Source organism: Ambystoma mexicanum, chromosome 9 (genome assembly GCF_040938575.1).
Source record: "Ambystoma mexicanum isolate Mex_15411 chromosome 9, UKY_AmexF1_1, whole genome shotgun sequence".
NCBI classification, from domain to species: domain Eukaryota; kingdom Metazoa; phylum Chordata; class Amphibia; order Caudata; family Ambystomatidae; genus Ambystoma; species Ambystoma mexicanum.
The window spans coordinates 493,384,223-493,411,597 of NC_090931.1; the positions used below are offsets into that span (position 1 = coordinate 493,384,223).

General features: G+C 50.0%; 1 protein-coding gene across 9 annotated transcripts in view; it reads right to left on the reverse strand.

The window, feature by feature from the left end:
- KIAA0753 (KIAA0753 ortholog) overlaps window positions 1-27,375 on the reverse strand; it is a 1,822,630-nt gene that overhangs the window by 756,123 nt on the left and 1,039,132 nt on the right. For all 9 annotated transcript variants that reach the window (XM_069615058.1, XM_069615057.1, XM_069615051.1 and 6 more), the window contains one exon: window positions 13,752-13,818. In XM_069615058.1, the coding sequence (XP_069471159.1) occupies window positions 13,752-13,818 (67 nt within the window). The remainder of the gene's footprint in view (window positions 1-13,751; window positions 13,819-27,375) is intronic.

Sequence of the window (27,375 nt, forward strand, 5' to 3'; positions counted from 1 at the left end):
TGTACCACAAAGATTTAGTTGGTAGCTGTGGCTGAGCAGCCACACTTATCTCAAGAGGGATATGAGCAGTACTCAGGGTTTAACATTAGGCACACTAGACTATGGAACAAGAAAACACTGACCAAAGCTTTGTAGTTAAAAAGCAAATATATATTTATTTTATACACCTCTAATCAAACACATGTATTACAAGTATCAAGTAATTTAAATTAAGTCAAGGAAAAATATACACACTCCCTGTATGAATTGTAGACCAAGTGAACCAGAGTGAAAACTGAGAAAAACGGCACAGTGAAAACTACACACAAGGGATCCTCTGACAATTACTCTCAAGGGAGGGAAAGCACAAGTTGTTCAGAAATAGGTTCTTATATACCCTAGCAACACTTCCCATCAGTTGTGAACCAGATCAACAAAACAGTGCATCAATATAAGCAACAATTCAAATGAAAACTGAGCAAAATGGCACTTCATAATGATTAAGCAGTGGGAAGAAAGAGTTGTTATAAGAAAGGGGTGCACCACACAGTTCGAATGGAGAATCAGTCTCGAGAAGGCAGATCTAACAAATGGGACCAGAGACAAATAGATCTGTGCCAAAGTTAGTGGTACAGGACAAGGACCCAGGAGCAAAATGTTCTCGTAGCTGCAGTCAAGTCTTTGGTTAACGATATTTGAAATGGTGGTTGCAAAAGTTTTGAAAAGACAACGTTAAGAGAGGGGGGGGGGGGGCGGCCAACCCAACAGGTAGGTAAAGAATTTAAAACACCTTTAGAGCTACCGCAGAGAAAGGGCGGCCTGGCGGAACAATGTACACCTTTAAAGTGAAGAAGTGGCTCCTGCGGTGGCGGTTGTTCCTGGTAGTTCCTGCAGTTCAAGGGTTCCAGCAGAAGAAGAGGGGCTCTCGTCGTGGAGGAAGGTTCAAGGTACTGCACTACCCAGGGATTAAACCAGCCGCGGTGCTGCCAAACGAAGTTTAAAAGGTACGCTCCTTTTAATCGCAGTCCGGGTCGAAAGCTGCCTGGCTATCCGGTCTCCAAGTGCAGGCCCCACCAGCTCAAGGGAAGGAGGCTCTTTCGGATGAAGATCTCCTCTCGTTGTGTGGTGAAAAGTGGTGAGACCCTGCAGCAGGGCTTCACCGGTGGTTCAGTCGTTGCAGATGTCTTTGGCTTCTCTCCTCTTCGGCTTCTTAGTTCCAGTGGCGACGTCTTGTTCTTCCAGTCCTCAGGAACCTGCTTTTATGTAAAAAGAGCCCCATTCATACAGCCTAGCTGTCACTCGCACAGTGGAGTGGTCATCTTGGCGGGAGACCCTCCAGCCTATCAGGATAGAGTGCGACATGGGTTGGGGAGGCAACCCTGCTCAGGGGTCCTACTCCCCCCTCCCACACAATGGACCCACCCTAGACTCAGTGGCGCCGGAAGGAGGGCTTCTTGGCAGAAGCCCGCCAAAAGGACAAACTAAGGATCCCCGAACTGGGTTAGGAAAATGGAGTAAGACTCAAGAAAGAAGTTTTATCAAAGTTGTGGAAAATAAAACCCACCGGAGCAAAGTTAATATTAAAATGCACCGGCGGTTGTAAAGACTGGTGGGGGGGGGTCTGTACTTCTGCTCTCTATATGGTAGAGGAGAGGCACAGAGGACCCCAGCCAAGATTCTCTAATATGGTAGCAATGGGCGAGAAATCAAGGCCTAGCTTCTCAGGAGGTGATGCAGGCTGGTTCTTAAGTACAGTGTATCCCCAAGCCCCCACAAAGGAATGTCCACACACTGTATTACTGAAAACACAGTCTTTATATAATTAATATTCAAGGGTTATGTACACTTATCACAATAACGCACTTTGTGCTCAGGAAAATCAATAATGGTAAATATCTACAATTCTAAAGTGGTACCACTAATATTAGACCTCATTAAAGTGCATTCACAATACTGTAAAAATGGCACACAGATCAATAAGAAGGAAACCAGCAATAGAGAGAGGAGAGATAAAAGATGGTTGAAACAATAGGCAGAATACTGGCCCTCGCTACTGGACACAGTTCTGTGTGGAGATCCCCCCCACCTGGGCAACCTGTAAAATAAAGAGATATAACACAAGCCCAGTCCATATATTGTCCAATAGTCTTATTCTCTCCTACAATGTTTTTACCCCCCCAATGTACCTGGTGGAGTCGAGTTCTTCGGAGAGGCGTCGACAGATCCTTCTTGAATGACCCCCTTTAAAGCAGATCGTCGAGAGGCGTCGAGAAGCGTCGAAGAACTCGGTGTTCGGTGTCGGGGAATCGACGGCCCTTCTTGAATGCCTCCCCTTTCAAGCGGGAGACACGGGGCGTCGAACGTCCGACAACAAACAAGGTAGAACGGCGTCGATGAGGCGGCAGGCTTCGATCCGAGCGGTGCTCGTCGGCGTCGAGACGTCGGCGTCCTGCGAGGAAGAGGCGTGCGGGGCACCTCGGCGACACTAGTTCTGGACCGCAAAGATTGTGAATGACGGTGGCCCAGCAAGGGTGTCGAGTCGCTCGAGTCTTTGGGGTCGTGAGGTGGCGGGAAACCCACCGGCGGATTCTCCTCGGCGCGTTGGTCGTCCTCGACTTTCTCCGGCAGGACAAAAGCGGTCGACGGTGCGGACGAGGGAGTCCTTCGAGTCAAATGTTCTTAGGCAAGGAGCAGACGGCTCCGGTCGTCGGTGGCACGGCGTCAAGTGGTTCCCACGCTGGGCAACACAACTTCGACGGGCCTCCAGCGGTTACACAGACCTGCGAACCCTGGTCGACGGCAATGGACTTCGACAGCGTCGATGTCCGGGTGCTTCACTTCGATCTCCTCGGCGGTCCCGTCTCGGGTCGGCAGCCTTTCGAGGGTCTGACTTCCAGGGCGCTTCGGCGAAGATTCAGCGGTGCTCGATGGTCCCTCGGAGCACGGGAAGAGGGCGCCTAGCCAGGTCCTCTCTCGGGTCAGTCCTCGACGATTTCGACAACCTTCAGTTTCTGTCGAAGCAAATGCCACAGCAAGTCTTCTTCTTCCAGCTGGACGTCGAGGATCAGCAAATCCAGTTACTCTTGAGTGGAGACTCAGCTTCTGAATGCTTCTGAACAATTTCCAGTGGTGAGAGGTCCCCAGATATACTATCCTGTCTCTCATCCACACTGCTGGCACACACACAGCAGCCAATCACACAGAAGGGCATTCATGCAGTCAGTCAGCCAATCAGGCACACAGTGCATTCAGGCCACACTCCTCCCTTTCAGACACTCACAACAAGGAATGTGGATTGGGACAAGTACCCAGCCATTCAACACTACACACTGCATTCAGGCCAGTTTCGGGCAGGGCTGTCTCAGTCTTTGTCTCACATGCCAGAAACCAGACAACCACAACAAGAAGTGCATATTGGTCACACACTCCATTCACCCAGGTCCCACCCACAGGAGGTACCCACAACATACAGTCAAAGGGAAGGCAGTCTAGCTGGGCCTTCACAACAACACCATATATGGAACTTCCACCCAACAGCCAGTCAGGGGGAAGGGACAGAGTCAGGGCTTCCCAGGACTTTGGGAAAAACAAGACAACAGGCAATAGAAAGCAAGAGGCCACGGGGCCATCTTGTTTTCTATCAGGAATCAACTGATCCCAATGGCAGGGCCTGGGTATCCCAAAATGGAGGACACCCAGAGCACCTGTCCAATTCAGCATGGAGCTGCCACCAGCCCATACCCTGCTCTGTGGGCCACCCACAGGTGCCCAAAAACATACACTAGGGGCACAGGGTTGTACCCCTACCCAGGGGTGCCATAAGGGTATCCCATGGGTCTGTTCACCAAACCAAAAGAGAGAGCTGCACTGCCAGGAGTCCCAAATGGACTCCTGGGCAGAAAACATAACAGAACACACGATAAAAGGCAGAAAAGGACAAGGATTCAGAGGCCCTGTCCCTCTGATGCATTTCCAGCATCACAGTCGCCCCCCCCAGACTGAGGTGGAGGGTGTCTAATCTCCCACGGGATAGACACCCTCATCCAGACGGTCAACATACCTTCTGGAAAGGCCATCCGCATTATCGTGACTCTTCCCTGGTCTGTGCTCTATGGTGAAGTCTAGCCCTTGCAGGCTAATGGACCACCTGAGCAATTTCGGATTCTCACCCTTCATCTGCATAAGCCACTTCAGGGGCTTATGATCTGTTTGGACCTTGAAGGTAGACCCCGTAAGGTAGGGCCTAAAACGCCTAAGGCTCCAAACTATGCTAAAACACTCCTTTTCAACAGTAGCCCACCTAAGTTCTCTACCCTTGAGTTGTCTACTGATGAATATGATAGGGTGTTCTCTCCCTTTGTCATCTAACTGGGACAAGACAGCTCCAATTCCGGTGTCGCAGGCATCCGTCTGGACGATAAAGGGTCGGCTGTAGTCAGGCGCACACAACACAGGTGCCCTACACAGACTTTCTTTCAAGCCATCAAAGGCCCTCTGACAGTCTTCAGTCCAATTAACCTTCCTAGGCTGTTTGGGCGAAGTTAGAGCTGTCAGGGGTGCAGCTATGGTTCCATAGTCTGCCATGAAATTGCGATAGTACCCAGTGAGGCCCAAAAAGGCTCTCACCTGGGTTTGAGTAGTGGGAGTCTCCCAGTTCTGTACGTCCTGTACTTTACTGGAGAGAGGTTGGATTTGACCCCCTCCTACCTCATGACCAAGATAGGTAACTTTCCCCTGAGCTATCTGGCACTTGGTGGCCTTGATAGTGAGGTTAGCCCTTTTCAAGGCCTGCAACACCCTATCCAGATGTGTCAAATGCTCTTCCCAGGTGGAACTGTAGACGGCAATGTCGTCTAAGTAAGCCACACAAAAGGCTTCCAGCCCACTGAGCGCATGGTTGACCAATCTCTGGAAGGTGGCAGGGGCATTCTTCAACCCAAAGGGCATGACCCTAAACTGGTAGAGTCCCTCAGGTGTGGAGAACGCCGTTTTTTCCTTGGCATGGTCCGTCAGAGCTATTTGCCAATAGCCTGAGGTAAGGTCAAAGGTGCTCACAAATTTGGCAGCACCTATGGTGTCCACGAGCTCATCAGCCCTGGGCAATGGGTGCGCGTCAGTTTTGGTGACGGCATTGACTCCTCGGTAGTCCACACAGAACCTCCAATCCTTGGTACCCGCCTGGGAACTTGCCTTGGGGACAAGGACCACTGGACTGGACCAGGGACTGGTTCAGGGTTCAATAACACCCAGATCCAACATCTTGGCGACCTCAGCCTGGATGTGGTTTTTGACGGTATCTGACATACGATAGCTCCTGCTCTTGACAGGCACGCTGTCACCAGTGTCAATTTCGTGCTTACACCACGGTGTAAGGCCCGGTGTCAGTGAAAACAGAGAGGCATACTGCTGGAGCAAAGCCCTGCAGGCCCTCTGCTGCTCTGTTGTCAAATCTGGAGAGAGTTGTACTCCCTCCACTGAGCCATCCTGAGGGTTGCTATGCAGCAAATCAGGAAGGGGCTCACTCTCATCCTCTTCTTGCCCTGAAGCTAGCAAGAGACATGAGACCTCTGCTCGCCTGTGGAAAGGCTTGAGCCTGTTGACATGGAATACCTGGGGGGCTACCCCAGAGGCTCCCATGTCAACCAGATAATTGACTTCGCCCATCTTGGAGATGATCCTGAAGGGTCCAGTCCACTTGTCTGCCAAAGCTCTAGGCTTGGTAGGCTCCATCACAAGGATTTCCTGTCCCGGAGTCCAATCCACTTGCGAAGCTTTAAGGTCATGCCAGTACTTGTTCAATTCCTGGCTGGCCTTGAGATTTGCTGTTGCCTGACCCATCATTTGTGTCATCCTCCGCCTGAGGCCTAACACATAGTCCCCCACTTGCTTGGCGGGACCTGGAGGGGTGGCTTCCAAGCCTTCTCGGATCAAGGCGAGGGGCCCCCTCACGGGATGTCCAAAGAGTAACTCAAAGGGGCTGAAACCAACACCCTCTTGAGGTACCTCTCTGTAAGCAAACAGCAGGCATGGCAGGAGGAGATCCCATTTCCTCCTCAGGGGCTCTTCCAAAGCACCTAGCATGCCCTTGAGAGTTTTGTTAAATCTCTCAACCAGACCATTGGTCTGGGGGTGGTAAGAGGTGGAGAACTTGTAGGTTACCCCGCACTCTTTCCACATGGTTTTCATGTAACTAGACATGAAGTTGGATCCTCTGTCAGAGACAACCTCCTTGGGGAATCCAACACGGGTGAAAATGCCCAGGAGAGCCCTGGCAACCACCTTGGCAGTTACAGTCCGAAGGGGTATTGCCTCAGGGTACCTGGTGGCATGATCTACCAAGACCAGGATGAACCGATGTCCACCTGAAGTGGGAGGGTCAAGGGGACCGACGATGTCGATGCCCACCCTCTCAAATGGTGTGCCAACCACTGGTAATGGCTGCAGTGGGGCAATGATCCTGCCTCCAGTCTTGCCAGACAACTGACAAGTGGGGCAGGTCCTGCAGTGGGACTCCACTTCTACCCCCATCCTTGACCAGTAGAAATGGGCAGAGAGCCTCTGCTTAGTCTTCTTAGTCCCAAGATGACCAGCCAAGGGCACCTCATGCGCCAACTGCAGTAGGAAGGGCCTGTAAACCTGGGGTACCACCAACCTCTTGCGGGCACCAGGTTCAGGCTTAGTGGGCTCACTAACAAGGAGCTCACCCTCCCAATAAATCTTGAATGTCCTAGGCACTTCACCTTGTGCCTGGGACAGGGCCTGTTTCCTCAGACCCTCGAGAGAGTGGCACTCTCTCTGTCCTTTACAGAAGTCTGCCCGGGAGGGTCCCCCTTCAGCTAACAAGCATTGAAGGTCGGGGTGCTCCTCCGGGTTAAGAACCTCTCCCACAGGAGAGTCTTCTGCCTCTTCTCCCACAGGAGTTGAGTTTGGGTTTTCCACTGGACCCAGCCCGTCCGGAGCATGGATCCCAATGGGTGCTGTCGGAACAGCAGGAAGAGAAGGTGTTCCCTCCACAGAGGTGGCCTTCTTGGTCTTCCTTCTTCTTGCCTTAGGCCTCGCCTTTGGCTCGGGTACCTGAGTCACAGCCAGACCCGGTGTCACCTGTGACCTAGTGACCGCAGCAGCAGTCAGGGGAAGACCATCCGAGATCAACCCCAACTCCACTAGATCATTACCTAACAGAATGTTAGCAGGGACATTGTCCTGAACCAGGACAGGAAGCTTTGCTGTCTTGTCTCCAATCATGAGTGTGACTAAGGCTACAGGTGATAATTTGGGAGGCCCACCAGCTAACCTGGTGGTTTGCAGAGGAGCACCTTCATAGTCCTCTGGCTTGAGCAGGGTCCTGTCCACCACTGTCATGCTTGCCCCAGTGTCTCTCAAACCAGTAGAAGGCTGGCCATTCAAGAGGACACTTCTCAAAAACCTACGGGTGTTCTGTGGGATAGTCGCCAGTACTTCTGCGTACTGGTCCCAGGCCCCAAGGGACACTAAGGAAATCTCTACCGGAGCACCAAAGGTGATTCCGGTAGAGGAGGGGAGGACAGTGGCCTCCACCTCAGACACGGGGTAAGGGTAGGTCAGGCTGACAGCCTGTACTCCAAGTGCCTTACCTTTACACTTGGGGTCACCCCTTTTGTGATCCAGAGCCCCACAATCCCAACAAGTGCCAGGAGTGCGGGGTACGGTACTGGAACCACTGGGAACCTGCTTTGCAGCAGGTGGACCACTACTCTTATTCCCACCCACAGAGGACTTATCCCCACTAGATTTTTGGGTCTTAGGAGAGGAAGGTTTTGGTTTACCCGACTGTGACTGCTTTTGGGACTCCTCAGCTTTCTGAGAGGCCCCCTTTTCTTTGTCCTTGTCCTTCCCACTGGAGTCCTTAGGGGACACCCGATGGGAGACCCACTTGTCAGCCAACCTAGCCAGCTTAAAGGGGTCCAAAATGTTCTGGTCAGCCACATACTGACGCAGCTCTGGTGAACAGGCTTCAGAAAAATGCTCAAAAAACAAGAGGTGGGACAACTCAACAAAAGTTTTCACCTTGTATCCATCAATCCACCCCATCATGTTCATGTGCGCAGTACTCACCCAGTCAACCCAAGACACATTCTCTCTTTTCTTAAATTCCCTGAACCTTTTAAGGTATTGGGTAGGTGTTTTGCCAAACTTGGCAATCAAAGCAGACTTCATACACTCATACTGACCCCTTTCTTCCACACTCAGCTTCAGAATACAGTCATATCCAGTTTGAGGCACTCTGCTTAACAAACACTTAGCCCAATCTCTTTTATCTACATCATGAATTGCACAAGCCATTTCAAACGCTTCAATCCATTGGAGGATATCTGAACCCTCCACAAACACACCAACCAAATCTTTCATAAACTTGGTGGCTGGGGACCTGCCACTCTCAATTGGTCTAGCTGAAGTCTCCACTCGAGCTTTCTCTAACTGGATTCTCTGACATTCAGTGTCCTTTTCTTTGAGCGCAAGATCCCTATTCTTGAGTTCCACTTGCTGTGCCAGCTCCTCTTTCTTAAGCTCAGCTTCTATTTCCAACTTGCGATATTCAAAGGCTAACTTCATCCTTAATAACTCAAGTTCCATGGAATTGCTGGGGTTTGGAACAGAGGCAGCAGGAATGGTGGCATTCCCAGAAACAGATTCAGCGACAACCCCAGGGGCAGAGTCCTCACTGGTTGCATCCCCCCCTTCCTCAAGAGTTTCACCATCAGTCTGGTAATCCACCAGGGCAGCTATCAGCTCAGCCCTAGACTTATCCACAAAGTCTAACTCCCTGGCTTCACAAGCACTCTGGAGAGCCTCTAAGCTCATCCGAGTCAATTTACCATTTGCAATGGACTCCATTGCTTGTAATGCAGTTATTTGGAACACACCCGAACCTTAATCTAATAAAAGTGCGGATATTTTGTAAGTGGCACGGTTATACACTGAGTCTTAAACCCATAAGCATCCCACCGCTGCCACCAGACTTTGTAAAGACTGGTGGGGGGGGTCTGTACTTCTGCTCTCTATATGGTAGAGGAGAGGCACAGAGGACCCCAGCCAAGATTCTCTAATATGGTAGCAATGGGCGAGCAATCAAGGCCTAGCTTCTCAGGAGGTGATGCAGGCTGGTTCTTAAGTACAGTGTATCCCCAAGCCCCCACAAAGGAATGTCCACACACTGTATTACTGAAAACACAGTCTTTATATAATTAATATTCAAGGGTTATGTACACTTATCACAATAACGCACTTTGTGCTCAGGAAAATCAATAATGGTAAATATCTACAATTCTAAAGTGGTACCACTAATATTAGACCTCATTAAAGTGCATTCACAATACTGTAAAAATGGCACACAGATCAATAAGAAGGAAACCAGCAATAGAGAGAGGAGAGATAAAAGATGGTTGAAACAATAGGCAGAATACTGGCCCTCGCTACTGGACACAGTTCTGTGTGGAGATCCCCCCCACCTGGGCAACCTGTAAAATAAAGAGATATAACACAAGCCCAGTCCATATATTGTCCAATAGTCTTATTCTCTCCTACAATGTTTTTACCCCCCCAATGTACCTGGTGGAGTCGAGTTCTTCGGAGAGGCGTCGACAGATCCTTCTTGAATGACCCCCTTTAAAGCAGGAGTCACGGATCGTCGAGAGGCGTCGAGAAGCGTCGAAGAACTCGGTGTTCGGTGTCGGGGAATCGACGGCCCTTCTTGAATGCCTCCCCTTTCAAGCGGGAGACACGGGGCGTCGAACGTCCGACAACAAACAAGGTAGAACGGCGTCGATGAGGCGGCAGGCTTCGATCCGAGCGGTGCTCGTCGGCGTCGAGACGTCGGCGTCCTGCGAGGAAGAGGCGTGCGGGGCACCTCGGCGACACTAGTTCTGGACCGCAAAGATTGTGAATGACGGTGGCCCAGCAAGGGCGTCGAGTCGCTCGAGTCTTTGGGGTCGTGAGGTGGCGGGAAACCCACCGGCGGATTCTCCTCGGCGCGTTGGTCGTCCTCGACTTTCTCCGGCAGGACAAAAGCGGTCGACGGTGCGGACGAGGGAGTCCTTCGAGTCAAATGTTCTTAGGCAAGGAGCGGACGGCTCCGGTCGTCGGTGGCACGGCGTCAAGTGGTTCCCACGCTGGGCAACACAACTTCGACGGGCCTCCAGCGGTTACACAGACCTGCGAACCCTGGTCGACGGCAATGGACTTCGACAGCGTCGATGTCCGGGTGCTTCACTTCGATCTCCTCGGCGGTCCCGTCTCGGGTCGGCAGCCTTTCGAGGGTCTGACTTCCAGGGCGCTTCGGCGAAGATTCAGCGGTGCTCGATGGTCCCTCGGAGCACGGGAAGAGGGCGCCTAGCCAGGTCCTCTCTCGGGTCAGTCCTCGACGATTTCGACAACCTTCAGTTTCTGTCGAAGCAAATGCCACAGCAAGTCTTCTTCTTCCAGCTGGACGTCGAGGATCAGCAAATCCAGTTACTCTTGAGTGGAGACTCAGCTTCTGAATGCTTCTGAACAATTTCCAGTGGTGAGAGGTCCCCAGATATACTATCCTGTCTCTCATCCACACTGCTGGCACACACACAGCAGCCAATCACACAGAAGGGCATTCATGCAGTCAGTCAGCCAATCAGGCACACAGTGCATTCAGGCCACACTCCTCCCTTTCAGACACTCACAACAAGGAATGTGGATTGGGACAAGTACCCAGCCATTCAACACTACACACTGCATTCAGGCCAGTTTCGGGCAGGGCTGTCTCAGTCTTTGTCTCACATGCCAGAAACCAGACAACCACAACAAGAAGTGCATATTGGTCACACACTCCATTCACCCAGGTCCCACCCACAGGAGGTACCCACAACATACAGTCAAAGGGAAGGCTCCAGTCAGTCTAGCTGGGCCTTCACAACAACACCATATATGGAACTTCCACCCAACAGCCAGTCAGGGGGAAGGGACAGAGTCAGGGCTTCCCAGGACTTTGGGAAAAACAAGACAACAGGCAATAGAAAGCAAGAGGCCACAGGGGCCATCTTGTTTTCTATCAGGAATCAACTGATCCCAATGGCAGGGCCTGGGTATCCCAAAATGGAGGACACCCAGAGCACCTGTCCAATTCAGCATGGAGCTGCCACCAGCCCATACCCTGCTCTGTGGGCCACCCACAGGTGCCCAAAAACATACACTAGGGGCACAGGGTTGTACCCCTACCCAGGGGTGCCATAAGGGTATCCCATGGGTCTGTTCACCAAACCAAACCAAAAGAGAGAGCTGCACTGCCAGGAGTCCCAAATGGACTCCTGGGCAGAAAACATAACAGAACACACGATAAAAGGCAGAAAAGGACAAGGATTCAGAGGCCCTGTCCCTCTGATGCATTTCCAGCATCACAGCGGTATGTTAGAGGCTGTCAGAAAAAGTGGTAGCCTCGAACAATGGGAAAATCCCATAGAGAAATATTCGCTGTTGAATATTTATGGTAGTAACCACTGCCACCAGCCAGAAACTTTTGAGAGAGGTAGTGTACGGTACCCTCTCTAAAATGAGCATAGGGGAAAAACTATTAACCCCTTCCAGTACCTCCATAGTAAGATGGGTTGTACTGGTTTAGTTCATAGAAATTGACTAGTAAAGTCAATGGGGACTTTACATGCCCTGGGGAGACAGTAGTCAGTCCCAGGGTATGTAGTCTATGTTTCGGGGTCGCTACGACACCCCTGTGTCACTGCATGGAGGGTGCTGTGTAACAGAAGTGAATAAAGATGGTTCCTATGGGGGAGAGAAAATCCCATAGGCATTAAACACAAAAATAGCCTAGAACACACATAGCAAAAATGCCTAAGAGTGGGAAAAAGGGTCTCACTCTTAGCAGGTAAAAAGAAACAAACCCTTCAAATCCAGCAAAGCTGCTGGGGGACTCTATAGGTAAGGGAAATTAGCCATAAAATGAGAATTCTCCCTAAAAGATAGCCCCGCTGGATTAGTTGTTTTATCAATATGCTTGACTGGGCAGTATAATCGTTGGTTCTGCTGCAAAGGCGGCGATAGCGCAAGAATTGTCCAAAGGGCAGATTGTCCTTGAGGGATTGCGGATGGTAACGCGAATATTTGAGAAGAGAGTTCTTATCTGTCTCTTTACGGTAGACCTAGGAAATGAGACCTCCATCTGATGCTGCAATAGCCAGATCAAGGAAGCGAGTCTGTTTCTTCTCCATGTCCATGGTGAATTGTAGATGGATGTTCTGTGCATTAAGCCAAACATGGAAAGCTATAAATTTCTCTCTGGTCCCTGTGAAGATGACAAATATGTCATCTATATAGCAGCGCCAGATGAGTAGTTTTTCAAGGAATGGGTTGGTTTGAGGATATACGTATTTTAGCTCAAAAGAGTTCACATATAAATTAGCCAGACTGGGCGCAAAGGTCGCCCCCATGGCTGTGCCAGAGTCCTGCTGATAAAATTGGTCATTGAATAGAAAATAGTTTCTCATGAGAGCGATTTCTGCTAAGGAAGATATAAAGGAGGGTGGTACCTCATACAGTTCGATGTCTGAGTCAAGGAGTTTTCTGAGCATTGTCAAGGTTTCTTGCTGCAGGATCTTTATATAAAGAGATTCAATATCGATGGTTACTAGCCAGTCGAGTTCAGGATCGAATGCCAAAGAATCGAGAAGGATTAGCCTTGCTGTGGAGTCTTTGATGTAAGATTTCATCTTGGGAATTTCATTCTTGATGAAAAAGTCTATGTACTGTGACAGGGGTTCCAAGATGGACTGAATCCCTGAGACAATAGGTCGGCTAGGTGTAGGGAAAGTGCCCTTGTGTATTTTGGGCAGTGCATATAGAGACGGAATACTTGGATGCAGAGATGTCAGAAATGTTGCTTCCCTGGAGCTCAAGTAGCCTTCTGGTTCCGCTTCTTTCTCCCAAGGAACCGTCCTTTTGTGTACCAGAATTGACCTTTATGGTTAGGGAAGGCAGTAGCACTTCCGGCTTTCATTAGCCTGATAAACCCTGTTATCTCTTGGCTTTGTTGTGACATTTCCCTTGCATGAGTAAGGCACAAGATGTAATGATCCGTTATAGTAATTGCTTATTTTCCTTTTCTCTTTTGTTCCTTTTCTTTTTAATGTGCAGTTCAATATTGATTGTCTCTTTCTTGGTTTCTTTTTTATGGTGTTTTATGCATGTATTTTGTTGGGGTATGTCCATGAATCACTAATCATTATGTTATCTGCTTTAAATTGTACTATATTTGTCAAATAATGTGTGGCAATTGTTTGATTAATCTTCATAATGATATGAATGGATTGCTGGCCGTTCCTGGTGCCACTGGATTTGTTCGGACCTGGTGTAGTCTGTGTACATTTGTAAATTATGTGTTATGGACAAAAGCAGCCTCAGAAGAAGACCAGTGGCTCGAAACACGTGTCGACCGCAATTGCGAGGATATATAGTTTAAAGAATGATGACTAATTTTTGATACGTGACAGAATACAACAACGTTCAAACCTCAGAAGAAGAGCAGTGGCTCGAAACACGTGTCAGGCTGCCCTGGCATACAACCATATATATGCATTAAAATTCCTTTTGACACACGCGCAGTGTGAATGCATTCTTGTTTGTAGAAGGCACATTTATACATCTCCTGCTATCTTGGTATATTTATACGAAAAGAAAATCAAACTAAGTTGGCCTGCAACCATCTAAGTAACGCCTGCTAACATTCATAATGTGGCGCGGCTTGTACAACATACCAGTTTGTCTGCTCGAGTCTCCAAATGTTGATTAACTGGCAGCCTTACTGGGACAGAGTTAGTGGACCTAAAGAAAGAAAAGTAGGCACTGAAAGAAATTGCCACCAACAATGTGTGCTATAGTCGGTTCCCCAAGCATGTATATTTACACTGAGTATTCAACAGAGATGTACAGGTTAAAGATAATGGAAAATAAGACTGAGCAAATAAAAACACAACTTGTGCAACACTCAACCCAATATATGTAGCCTCTTCAGAAAGCCTTGTTGCTCAATGGGTGAAAGTAAAGGATTCCTTGTGCCAGAAATATCATCTTGTACGAGTTAAAGACATCACTTATTTCACTCACAAAATAATGCATTCCTTGTACAGAATTACATCGCCAGACAAATTCAAGCAGTGTATTCATTAAAAATGTGTGCACATGAAATAATTCTTTATGATATAACATTTGAGCCCAGTTCCAGACCTAATTTACCAAACAGATCCAAGTCATATTTGAAAACACTCACAAACATCTGTACTCCTAGCAAAACATCTTGCTTGCTTTGATCTGCTGACGAAATCTTATCAAACACAGGAAGGGGCCAGACCATGTTGTACAATGAAGAAAAAACAACGTTGAAAGCCTAAATATATGCATGGACATCCACTGTAGTTGGGCCCCTTACCCATATAATCTTCTGTGGCACTCCCTTGACCTACATCTGTAGCCATGTTAACCACATATAGACTAGAGAAGAACAAGTTACTTTCTTACCTGGTAATGTTCTTTCGATGGGATGTTCAGACGACGTATTCCACATCTATGACAGGTAATCACTACAGCTGTGCAGCTTCAGTAAATTTTCAGCATCTGCGTCGATGACTTTGATACGCTGTCCTCGAGGGCCTCCGTCGAGCCGACGTCACCGGATGTTATAAGTAGGACGCACAACGCCCGTAGCCTCAGTTGTAGTTTTTTTCCCCCAGAACGTGTGGCACCAATCTTCTGCCAGTATAAACACAAAGCTTTGTGGAAACGTAAGCTGCAATCGCATAAGAAATTCTGTAGCGGGGCAGGCTGGGAGGGAACGATGTGGAATACGTCGTCGGAACATCCCATCGAAAGAACGTTACCAGGTAAGAAAGTAACTTGTTCTTCAAAGGGATTGGTTCCTCCGACTTATTCCACATCTATGACAGACTCCCAGAACAGTACCAACGTATGGAGATGGGAAAAGAATTTAGAATGTAGAAATTTAGAATGCCCAATTAGATTGCAGAATAAAGGTGCGCCTTGCCAAAAGCCAAATCTTACCCATGGATAGAATCCAGGGAATAATGTTTTACAAAAGTATGGACAGAGGCCCATGTGGCTGCTTCACAAATGTTACGAATGGGAACACCACTAGGCACAGCAGTAGAGGCAGCCACACCTCTAGTAGAATGGGCCCATAAGCCTGCCGCAGGGTCCTTACCCGCCAAGCGGTAACATTCAGAAATTGTCAAGATAATCCATCTAGACAGTCTGCTTAGTAACAGCTTGTCCCAAACGCCTTCCAGCGTATCCTTCAAAGAGTTGACTGTCCACTCTGACCCAGGACATGCGTGAGATGTAGAAACTTAAAGCTCTCCTAGGATCCAACCTATAGAGCCTCTCCGCTTCCTTACCAGGATGTGGAGGAGGATAGAACGCCGGAAGAATGACCTTCTGGCTTAAATGAAATTCCGACAAAACTTTTTGAAGAAAAGAAGGACGAACCCTAAGGACAACCCTGTCCTTATGAAGGGTGGCTTAGCAGATAGTGCCTGCAACTCACTCACTCTGCGAGCAGAAGTAACTGCAACTAAAAATACAGTTTTAAGGGTCAACAGTCTCAAAGGACAACAATTGTAAATGCTCAAATGGAGCACCAAGTTCAACTCCCAACCGGGCACCTGGAAAGGTGACGGTGGGAAGACAGTGAGCCATTTCAGAAACTGCGAAATTAAAGGAATCTTAAAATAAAAACACTCCTCAGGTGAGCGCTTAAATATGGACAGCGCCGTCAGGTAACCTTTAATGGTACCCACTTGCAGGCCCTTGTGGGCTAACGAAAGCAAAAAAGACAGAACGACAGGAATGGCACATGAAAAGGGATCCACATTCTTAACCCTGCACCAGTCACAGAACTTTCTCCAACGGCAACGGTACAGGGACTTTGTTGCAGGCCTTCTGGTCGAAAGCAACACCTCCATCATGTCTTCAGGGAGGTCCCAATCCTTATACCTCAACCTTTCAGAAGCCAACCATGACGGTTGAGGGACTTGACCTCTGGATGGAGAACCCGACCCCCCCCCCCTGCCGTGAGAGCAGATTGTCTCGTAGGGAAGACTGCGTGGAGGGCAGATGGACATGTCGAGAAGGTCCGGGTACCACGTTCTCCGGGCCCATGCCGTAACAATGAGGATAATTCGGGAACCGAACCTCCATAAGGTCCTCAGCACTTGCAGAATGACGGGGACTGGAGGAAACTCGTGCAGCAGTGGGAAGGACCACTCCACTACGAACACATCCCCCAAAGGCTCCTCTTGGAGGAAATTCCCACGAGCAGAATCTTTCGCACTTCTGGTTGACACTGGTGGCGACGAGATCCTCTTGAGGGGTCCCCCAAATGGCGAAGATCTCCAGGAGAAACTCCTGAGCCAGCTCCCACTCGTGAGAGACCGTGCCTGCTCAGAGCGTCCGCCGCCACGTTTTCGTCTCTGGCCAGATGAACTGCCGAGATCGAAATGTCCTGCTGGATGGCCCAGAACCAGAGCTGCATCGCCTCTCTGCACAGAGGAAGTGACCCTGCCCCCCCCCTTTTGTTGAGGTAGTGCATGGCCACTGTGTTGTCCGTCAGAATCAGGACATTCTTCCCTCGCACAGTCAGCAGAAAAGCCTTCAGAGCTACCCTGATGGCACTCAGCTCCAACAGATTGATATGGAGTCTGGACTCCGACAGAGACCAACGACCGCTGACTGTCAACTAGTTGGCATGAGCTCCCCATCCCGTGAGGGATGCGTCCGTCACCATCATCACCTCCGGCCAGGGTAGCCAAAATGGAACCCCCTTCATCAGATTACCTTTGACTGCCCACCACAGGAGATCCTGGGCGACCAAGGTCGGCACATGAACGGGATCCGACATCCTGCCGGAGGACTGCGACCACTGCATCTTGAGAGCCCACTGCAGAGATCTAATCCGCAGCCTGGCCTCTGGCACCAGGAGGATGCCATGAGGCCGAGCAACCTCAAGAACTCTAACGCCGGGAGACTCTGGGCAAGTTGAAACTTTTGCACCATCTGCAAATGTGATGAGCCCTCACCTGGGGAGGGAAACACTGCCCAGGGATGTGTCGAGCACTGCTCCGATGTACTGGAGCCTCTGAGTTGGCGTCAAGTGGGACTTCTTTAAGTTGAGGGAGAAGCCCAGCCTGTGAAGGGAGTGGCAGGTGACTGACAGATGATCCAGGACTTGCTCGGGAGAGCGCGCCCTGATCAACCAATCGTCCAGGTAGGGGTAGACGTGAATCCCCCCCCTTTCCTGAGATACGCTGCCACCACCACCATGAGCTTGGTGAAGACCCTCGGGCAGAGGTCAATCCGAACGGCAGGACCCAAAACAGAAAGTGCGAGTCGCCAACCGCGAACCTCAGGTACTTCTTGTGCTTGGGATGAATCGGCACATGAAAATAAGCATCCTTGAGGTTGAGAGACACCAACCTGTCCTGAAGTTGAAGGGCCTGGAGGACTTGAGAGAGAGTAACCATCTTGAACTTGTCCTTCCAGAGGAGCTTGTTCAAACCACGCAAGTCCATGTTGGGTCTCAATTGCCCGTCTTTTTTCGAAAGAAAAAAATATCGGGAATACCATCCCTTGTTCCTCTCCGCTACAGGCACCAGTTCTATGGCGCCTTTCTCCAGCAGGGATTTTAATTCCTGCACAAGGAGCGGATCTGGACACTTCAAAGAGAGATTCCCTGGTGGATTGTCGTGAGGCCTCTGCCGGAAAGGAAGACAGTAGCCGTCGGCTATAATCTCCAGAACCCACACATCTGAAGTAATGGCACGCCATTCTACAAGATGCTGCGCCAGCCTTCCCCCCCCAACCGGCGAACCATGGGACATGGCCTCATGACTGAGCTGAAGCGGCTGCGGTAGTGCCTGAGGGCAAAGAGGCAACTGCCCGAGCGGCCTTGGCACCTCGAGTACCTTGTTTTCCACCTCTGGTACGCCTACGTTGGCCCCTTTGACTTGCAACTCCCCTCGATTTACCAAAGGTAGAGTAGTATCGAAAGGAACTTCCCCTCCATTGCTGTATATGTATATATGACGATAAGGTGGAGGTTGGCGAACTGCAGCGCTTAACGACTTTGCTGCAGCTTTGGAGGTCTGCAACCTCTCAAGTCTTGTCAGCCTTGCTGCCAAAAAGATGGGTACCATCAAAAGGCATGTTGAGATGCTGGGCTTTTACATCCGGAGCAAACCTCGACTTCCGCAACCACGCAAATCTGCGCATCACGGTGCTCGCCGCCATGGACCGGCTGACACAGTCTGCCACGTCCAGACCCGAGTGAACGGATTCACACATGGCATCCTTGCCCTCCTGAACAAGGGCAATAAAGCCATCCCGTTCCTCCCCTTCGGGAATATGTTCAGCTGCCAATGAAACAATTCCACAGAGTGTGAGTGAAACTTGCTAAGGCACACACAGAGTTGGCTGCTTTCAAAGCCATACCCCCCTGAAGAAAAGACTTCTTCGCCCAACCGTCAAAACGTTTGTCTTCCCAATCAGGAGGGATGGTAGGGTACGACGCCTGTTTCGCCGGGGCCGTAGCCGCCTGCACCACCAAACTCTCCGGAGTAGGGTGCATGGACAAGTAGCTGGGGTCACCACTGGCTGGGCGGTACTTTTTCGCCAACGACTTACCCACTGCTGGGAGACTCTCTGGAGCAGTCCAAGCCGCCGCCACCCTTCTTTGCAAGGCCATATGGAATGGCAGTACCGGGTCAGTTGGTGGACCTTGGTCCAAGATATCTGTCAGGTCATCCTGCAGAAAATCTACTTGTGGCGCAGACCACCCCAAGTACTCCGTCACCATCGACATCAGCCACCTGTAAGAAGAGTCAGCATGCGAACCAGGTTCAGGCCTGCCAAACTCAACCTCCGGGGTGGTACCAAGACCACTGGCGTCGTGCAAGTCTTCAATCTGGCTATGACCAGACAATATTTCGTCAGGAACCTCATCCGGAACCAAACCTTCCTCAGACCCTTCCTCCACCTCAGAAATATAATCCAGAGGCTGCAATAAATCCCTGGAGGAGGGCACAGAAAAAGACTCAGACAGGTCTCACCGATTTCTTCAGGGCCTTCCTCAGGGTTTCCACCGATGCACGGGGTACCTCCGATAAAGCATCCTCGAATGGCGGTGAGGGCGTTGACAGAATCGGCGGCGTCTAGCGTGGCGCCGATGGCTTCGACATAGGCCTCGAGGACAGAGCCCGAGCGTGTCCTTCGACGGCCTCGGCGCCGATGACTTCCTCAGAGGCGGAGCCTCAAGTGAGTCCCTCGACAGACATGCCGCCAATGGCATCGACGTCTTCTTCTAAGACCTCACAGGCTCCGACAGTCTGGAGGGCATCGAGGACCGGGACCTGGAGCAGGCATGACTAGAGCGATCCACCTTGTCCGATCGGGATCTCGAAGGCGCCCGATGATCCCGCCAACCACCCGAGCCCGAAGGCGTGCGAGCAGTGGCCCTAGTACGTTCCCTGCCGGCTTCTTTCGAAGGCGCAGACGGAACGGAGACCTCGAAGAGGCAGAGGAATGGCGGGAACCACTCCGGGACCGAGACCCCCTGGACTTACACCGACGACACGGAGGGACGCCTCTCGAATCGTCAGTCGAAAGCCCCATGGATTTCTACTTTCGGGGCTTGGAAACCCTACCGACAGAAAGCTTCTTCTTCCGCTCCCACAAGGCCTTCGATGTTAACGACTGGCAATCGTCACAATCATCTGTGGCGTGGTCCTCACCGAGGCACCAGAGGCAGGCGTCGTGCGTGTCCGTAAGCGACATCTTGGAACCGCAGTCCCGACACTTCTTGAAACCTGACCGCGGGGTAGAGGAAGACGAAGACACGATATCTTCACAAACGAACAAGATCGAAGAACCGATAGAATATAACTCAGAAGAACCGAGGCGCGCCGAGATCTCCAAAGCGAACACGTTTCGCGAAAAAAACAGAACTGAGGCTACGGGCGCTGTGCGTCCTACTTACAACATCCGGTGACGTCGGCTCAACAGAGGCCCTCGAGGACAGCATATCAATGTCATCGATGCAGGAGCCGAAAATTTTCCGAAGCAGCACAGCTGCAGTGATTACCTGTCATAGATGTGGAATACGTCGGAGGAACCAATCCCTTCGGATGGTAGTATCAGGAGGAGCTTGCATAGTAAAGGGATATTGTACAAAGCACAACAGTGAGCAACATTTCCCAAGCATCGAAGGTTTTCACATTAAGCAGACAAAAATATTGCATGATTCAGGCCAAATATAAAGAAACCTAGCACCCAACACAACTTCCACGCTCCCGAGCCTTTAAGAACCGAGGATCGGATCCTCTGTAGCAAAGCCCTTGCAGAACAAGGCTGCAGTGTTGTGCGACGCAGGTGTTTGGCAGCAATGGGGTAGAGGCGCAGATGCGAATGCAGACTAAATCTGTCCATCTGCGTACGTAAACTAAGAAGGTAGGGGAACCAAGAGTAGCATTGCTGCACACTATACAACTCCCTGACTTTGCGCATCCGTCCCTTCTGCCTGTTCCACGTAGGCTTCCTCGCACTTCTTGGCTGCCCCCACATGCACTCCCCCATGCAACCAAGGCACGCTCCCCCTGGCCTTGCGTGTGCTTCCCCATGTTTCTTGGGCACTCTCACTCCTTTTCCTTCCTCTGCAGGTCCCCCCTCAGACACAACTAATTTATTGTATTTATGTTTTGTCTCTGCACTCTCATGCTCTATTGTATTGTGACTATTATTTTAGACTTGTTGCATCACTTGCATTACTCTTCTTATTCTTCCAGGTCCCCTAGCATTACCAATGTTGCATATTCTGTACTGTATTGCACTCACGCTCTAGAGTATTGTGACTATTGTATGGTTTATTTGTTGCTTTGTTCAGCATTTCGCTTTACTCCACTAGGTCCCTCTAGGGTTACTAGTGTTCTGCGTTTTTGTACTTCACTTGCTTTCCCCCTCACTTTGTACACCTAGTGCGTGCCCCCCCCCCCATCCCTCCTGCTTGGGCCACCCACTCGTACTCTCCGCCCTGCAACCTGCATGGTGCTCTCACTCTCCCCCATTTTCTCTAAATGCTATTCTATCTCCTATCCCTCTCACAAAGTGTGGTAGGAAGAAGCTAAAAAGGGAAATCTTGGTCTCCAACCCAGGAACCCCTATCACCAATACCTACACCGGTGCTTCCTCCACACAGATCCTCACCGACACCCTTGGTCGCTCCTTCTCCAGGCCTATGGGCCCCCCATATTGTCTCCGTACTCTCTCCTTTTTCCTCCTCTCTCATTAATGGAGGTACTCAGTGGGAGTGCAAGACCTGGAAGACCATCAATAATGTCTATTTGAATGGCACCGTCTTGGTCCAGGGTCCTCAATCCAATCTCCCCCTTTTTGATAGTCGCTACACGAGTCTCATCACCTTCTTACCTTCTCCTGCTACTCCTACCTTCATCTCTCTGGCTGCTCTGCCTCCTTCCTCCTCCACCACCACCTCTCTGGCACCCTAGTCTTCTCGGACTACCCTGCCCTAGACTCCTTCCTCCTCTGCCCACTCACAAGCACCTCTAACACCTCCGCAGGGCATATCTCGTGCCGGTTTCCCTCCACAGAATTTTTTCAGATGTGGCAATCTGCTCCACGTTGCTACTCTTAATTCTCGCTTTGCTGTCAAAAACTCCTCTGACACCTGCCGACTCGAGGAGCTTGATCTGGATGTATCAGTCTCAACGAGACATGGTTCACAGCCTGCTCGGTCACAAGTTTTGACACTCCTTCCTGAAGGCTACAAGATGCTCTCTGAAACCAAAACCAACTGTTCTGGAGGTGGAGTGGCCCTGATCTTAGAGTGGATCCCTGCTTCGATCATTCCTACGCAGGCCTACTCCTCCTTTGAATTCCTGGTCTGCAGGCTAACTCTCCTAGCCTAGCTCTTACTGTGGCTACCATCTACACGCCGTCTGGCGAGGTGGCCCACTAGTGGGCTGACCTCTACTCCACCCTCCTTGCCTCTACCTCTCAACCTCCCCTCAGACCTCAACATCCACTCGGATGCTTCTAGCCCCTCCTGTGGGATCTTTCACAATCTGAGTCGCTCTCTCTATTCTTTCCTCTGGCCCAACTCCCTGCAGGTCACACCCTGGATGTTCTGATCTCATCAGACATCCCCCTCTCCAACCCTCTCACCACGCAGCTCTCCTGGACTAACCAAGTTCTTCTATCCTCTCACCGGTTACTCTGTCCCCCACGTTAAGCTGACCCCAGCACTGCCACCCACCTTCTCAATCATCCGGCTCATGAAGCATGTGTCAGTGGAGGCTTTTGCTGCAAATTTTTCTCCTCCTCCTACACCTGCAGCTGACTCACTCTGACACAGCCCTTTCCAACCTTCACCTCTCAATCTCGAATACTCCATGTCTTTGCCCCAGTCATGAAGCCTGCATCCAAGTGCAACTCTTGGTACGATTCCAACCTCGCCAACCCTAAGCGCAAATTCAGGGCGTCTGAGAGGATGTGGAGGGCATCAGGCTCATACTCCAACAAATTGGTTTGCCGCCTGCTCCAAAGGCAATATAGACTCTGTCCTGTCCAAGAAGAGAGCCCACATCCAAGCCCACGTCTCTGCGTCCACTGACAAACTTTTAAAAATCTGCAAGGAGCTGGCTACTCCTGCTGCAGTCTCCACCTCTCCTGTTACCTCCCAGGCCCTTTGCACGGCTCTGGCTTCATTTCACCACTAAATCTCAGGACATCCTGTCCACTCTTTCCTCTTCCTCCCCCCTCTACCACTTCAGGCCTCTCTCCATCCGTCTCTCCTCCTTGTTGTTCAGGCCTGACGATGTTTCTCGACACGTCCGATCAAAGCAGGTGCTCTCCTGCTCCTCCAGAACCATCAAGGACCACATCGATACCCTTGCTCCAGCCTTGGCTGATTTCTGGAATCACTCTTTTGCCACTGGAACCTACCCTTGCCCCCTCTTAAGCATTCCCTTGTGCACCCGCTCCTTAAGCAGACCTCCGCCGATCCTTCCTTGTCTGCAAACTACCGCCCAATCTCCATCACTCCTTTCATGGGCAACGCCTGGAAAAGCTGGCCATCTCCAAGTTTAATCGCCATACTGAATCTGTTAGTTGTCTCCACGACCAATAGTCTGGTTTCAGAGCAGTCAGAAGCACGGAAACAGCTCTCCTGAACACCAGTTAAGACTTGCTCTTCATTCTAAACTAACTCTAACCTTAATTCTGTCCTCATTCTCCTTGATCCATCCTCTGCTTTTGATACGGTCAACCACGCCATCCTGATCAATCGTCTCTGACAACCTGGGAATCACTGGACGTGCCTAGCCTGTTTGACCTCCTTTCTCTGATCGACCCTCCCAAGTCCAACTTGGGTTCTTTCTCTGTACCACACCTCTCTCAACATGTGGTATTGCCCAGGGGTCTAACCTCGATCCCTGGCTCTCCAACCACTACCTGGCACCTCTGGCCCACCTCATCTCTACCTTCGGTTCTAACTTTCAGTGTTATGCAGATGACACTCTGCTCTTCTTCAAGCTCCCCTCAGCTTCTTCTGCTCTCGGTCATACCCAACTGCCGGTCACCCAATAAAGAATGGTATTCTACCAACGATCTCTGCCTTAATGCCAATAAGACTGAAATCCTTCTCATTGGGACACCTGCTCCAGTTTTCCCTCTTTCACTCTGGCTGCCCTCCCTGGGCCCTCTACCTTGACCTTCCTGTGAGGAAAAGAACCTTGGTGTTAACTTCGACCCCACGCTCTACTTCTCTCGTCACATCTGAAGTCTCAAAGAAGTCACTACAGAGGTATTCTTCCTTTTATCACTTTCCCCCAGAAGCTCACTGTCTCCAGAGCCCTGGTTCTCTATAGGCTGGACTACTGCAACAGCCTCTTTCTAAATCTGTCTGCCTCTACACTTCACCCTTTGCAACTAATCCAGAACAGAACTGTAAGACTTGTCCTTGGCCTCAAGCCCAGGGATCGTATCTCTCAATCACTGAAATTTCACCACTGGCTCCCTGTGGCTGCAAGGATCAAGTTCAAGACCCTCTGCATCATCAACAAGGTGTTCTGGGGCCAGGGACCACACTACATCCAACTTTCTTTTCCTAAGCATTTTCCTAAGCATCTTGCTTCGCGAGCCCTCCGCTCATCCACCTCCAAATCTGTGGGTCAGGCGGTTCTCCAGGCAGAGAGTGGGGTGTAGATCTCGGTCTTCGGCTGGGGCCTCCCTCTGAAACAGCCTCCCTGCCTCCCCTCAATCTTAATATTTCAGAAGCAACTCAAGACGCTCTTTTTCGCATCCGCTTTCTCTCTCCCCTGCTGGTGCTCTCGTCTGCGCGCTAACTAACCTGGCCACCCACTGAAACCAAGGGACCAGGCTCCTGCACGTCCAGTTGCCCCTTGCACTTTCTCTGGGCCTCCCAACCACTTAGAGACTGAATCTGCAACCCTACAGTCCCCCAACTCATTGCACTTATTGAGACAACTCCCAGGCAGCACTTACTGTGTTAGCATTGCGCACTCCATCCCATCCACCCCCAATATCCCTGGCACTTCACCTACTTCCTCCCCCTCGCACTAGCTGAATGACACAAGGCATACTAAGATCGTTTTTGTCCTCCTTCTGTCGTCCCTTGTGTACAGGCGCATTATAAATTACCTATCGTATCATAACCATGGTGACCAAGATGTCTAAAGTCCAAGGTTTACCAAAAGTGTGGGGCCTTGCCCAAATGCCTGCTTTACTTCTGCCACCCAAAGGAATGTTCTATTGAAATGTCAGGGGTACTTTATGGGCATGCACACATGCATGTGGGAAGGCAGGTCCCATTAGACAAGGATTTGGCTTTACTTTGTCAGGATAAGGTCCTGTAGAATTAAATGTCTTACTCTTGAATTGACTTTGGAGGGCTTTTTCAGCACTAAAAACAGATACAAGATTAAATAGTGTGTGTTTAATGAGAAATGCAATGGAAGCATAAATAACAAGCAATGGCAAACGTTTAGTTTTGTGCAGGCATGGGAAAGATATTTGCTAGGCACAGCCGTAGTGGTATTAACTACCCATTGTTGGTAGCAGGTGCAAAATAGAACAAGTACCTGGACATGTAATAGCAGTGACATAAGCTCAAGTTGGGTCAGATGAGTAGAACAGTGACAGCAATGCGGCTTCAGTTTGCTCAGAAGGGACCCAGGATAACTAGAGGAAGTTGCTCCCTTGGTGGGGCTTCCTAAAGCTAAAATATGGACAAATGCTTTCATTTCAGAGAAACCGTTTACTTGTATGTTACACCAAAAACATGCACATTTTAAAATGTGTACAGGTCAAGCAAGTGTAAAATGAAAAAGCTTCCCCTATAAAGACACCCTTGCAATTTAAATAGTAAATTAAATATGGCTTTATTTTTTAGTAACACGTTTTGTCTCTTTCAGTATTAAAGTAACATTATTTACTTCACCACCCCAACTGCAAAACCTGTATTGCCATTGCCACTATCTGCTAATGCCCTTATAGACCTAGAGAGGGGTCATTATTGCGTGAGCTAATGTCCCCCACTGTATGTCCTGAGGCAAAGGGTGGGTTATTACCCAATGACTAGGATCTTTCCCTCAGTCTGCAAGGTTTAAACTCGATTTGCAGCAGCAGGATACGTGACCATACCAACTGATAATTGTGTGCAGTGCTTTGCGGCATGCGTACTGTGCGCAAAATATTTGCAACAGCATTGCAAGTGCACTGGATGCGAGGCCAGGTGTATGTTTGCCATCTTGCTCAAGATAGCCTCAATGATAGCCCGACAGTAGGTTGCGTCTCCAGTCAGAGATGGTAGTGACAAAATGAGAAGACGAAAAGCTTTGAGTTGGAATTTATTCATTGATTGCGCATTTGGAAGGCGCTTACACATCAAGTAAATTGTGTTTCAAAGAGAACACATCAATATTCTCTTCCATTTCACATACTTTAAAGGCATTGTAAAGACTGGAGGGGGTATCTGCACTTCTGCTCTCTATATGGCAGAGTCGAAGCACTCAGTAACCCCGCCAAGATTCTCTAAATGGTAAAACGTGGCGAGCAATCAAGGTTTAGCTCTCACGAGGTAATGCAGGCTGGTTCTTAAGTATAATGTAGTCCCCAAGCACCCACAAAGGCATGTCCACACACTATATTAGTGAAAACAGTCCTTATACAAATAAGGTTCAAAGTTATATACACAAACACAATAACACATTTTGTACTCTGGCAATACTATAATGGCAAATATATACAGGTCTACGTGGTACCACTCTTAACTATCGATTCCTTTGAAATGCATCAACTGCTAACAGTTCAAATGGCATATGAATCGGATTTATGAGATGAATCAACGATAGACACAGAAAGAAAGCAAGTTAAATCAACCAGAGGCAGAACAGTCCCTCGTCTACCTAGAGACTGTTCTGTGCGACAATCCTCCTCCCCCCCCAAACCTGGGCAACCTGTAAATAAAGCGTATTTGACAAGCCCAGTCCAGTTATGCTTAATATTGTCTCGATTCCGTCTAAAAGGTTCTACGACCCCAAAGTACCTGGTTTCGAATAGTTCTTCGAGGAGTCATCGATGGGCCCTTTTTGAGTGCACTCCCTTTAAGGCAGGAGCCACGGATCGTCGAGAGTCAGTGAAGAAAAGTGTGAACACTGTTGTTGCTGCAGCAGCTTCGGTTCTTGCGGTGCTAGTTGATGATCGGTCGAAAACGTCCTGCAAGCTGAGGCGTGCGTTGCACCTCGACGATCGTTCATTGCCGCAAAGAGTTGATGAAGAACCTTGGCCCAGCAAGGGCGTCGGGTCATCAGCATCTGTGGTATTCGGGTTTGCGGGAAACCCACCGGTGGATTCTCCTCGTCGTTGGCGGCCTGGACTTTCTCCGGGGGGACAAAGCGGTCGTTGGTGTTGCGCAAGGGAGTCCTTGTTTCTGATGTTATTTGGCAAAGGAGCACTGCGGCTCCAGTCATCAACGGTGATGGGCTTCAATGTCTGGGCGCTTCATTTCGTGATTCCGCGGCGGTCCACGTCTCCGGTCGGCAGCCTTTCGAGGGTCTGCGTTCCTGGGAGCTATGGCAAAGGTCAGCTGGTGCACGATGGTTCCTCATAGCTCGGGAAGAGGTCCCCTAGCCAGGTTCTCTCTTGGATCAGATCCTCGACAGTCATGTAGCTTTCAGATTAGCGAAGGACAGCTGCAGCAACTCTTCTTCCAGTGGGCTTCAAGGTTAAGCATCAATTATCAACTTCAGCTTCTGAACGATTTCTATCAGTGAGAGGCCC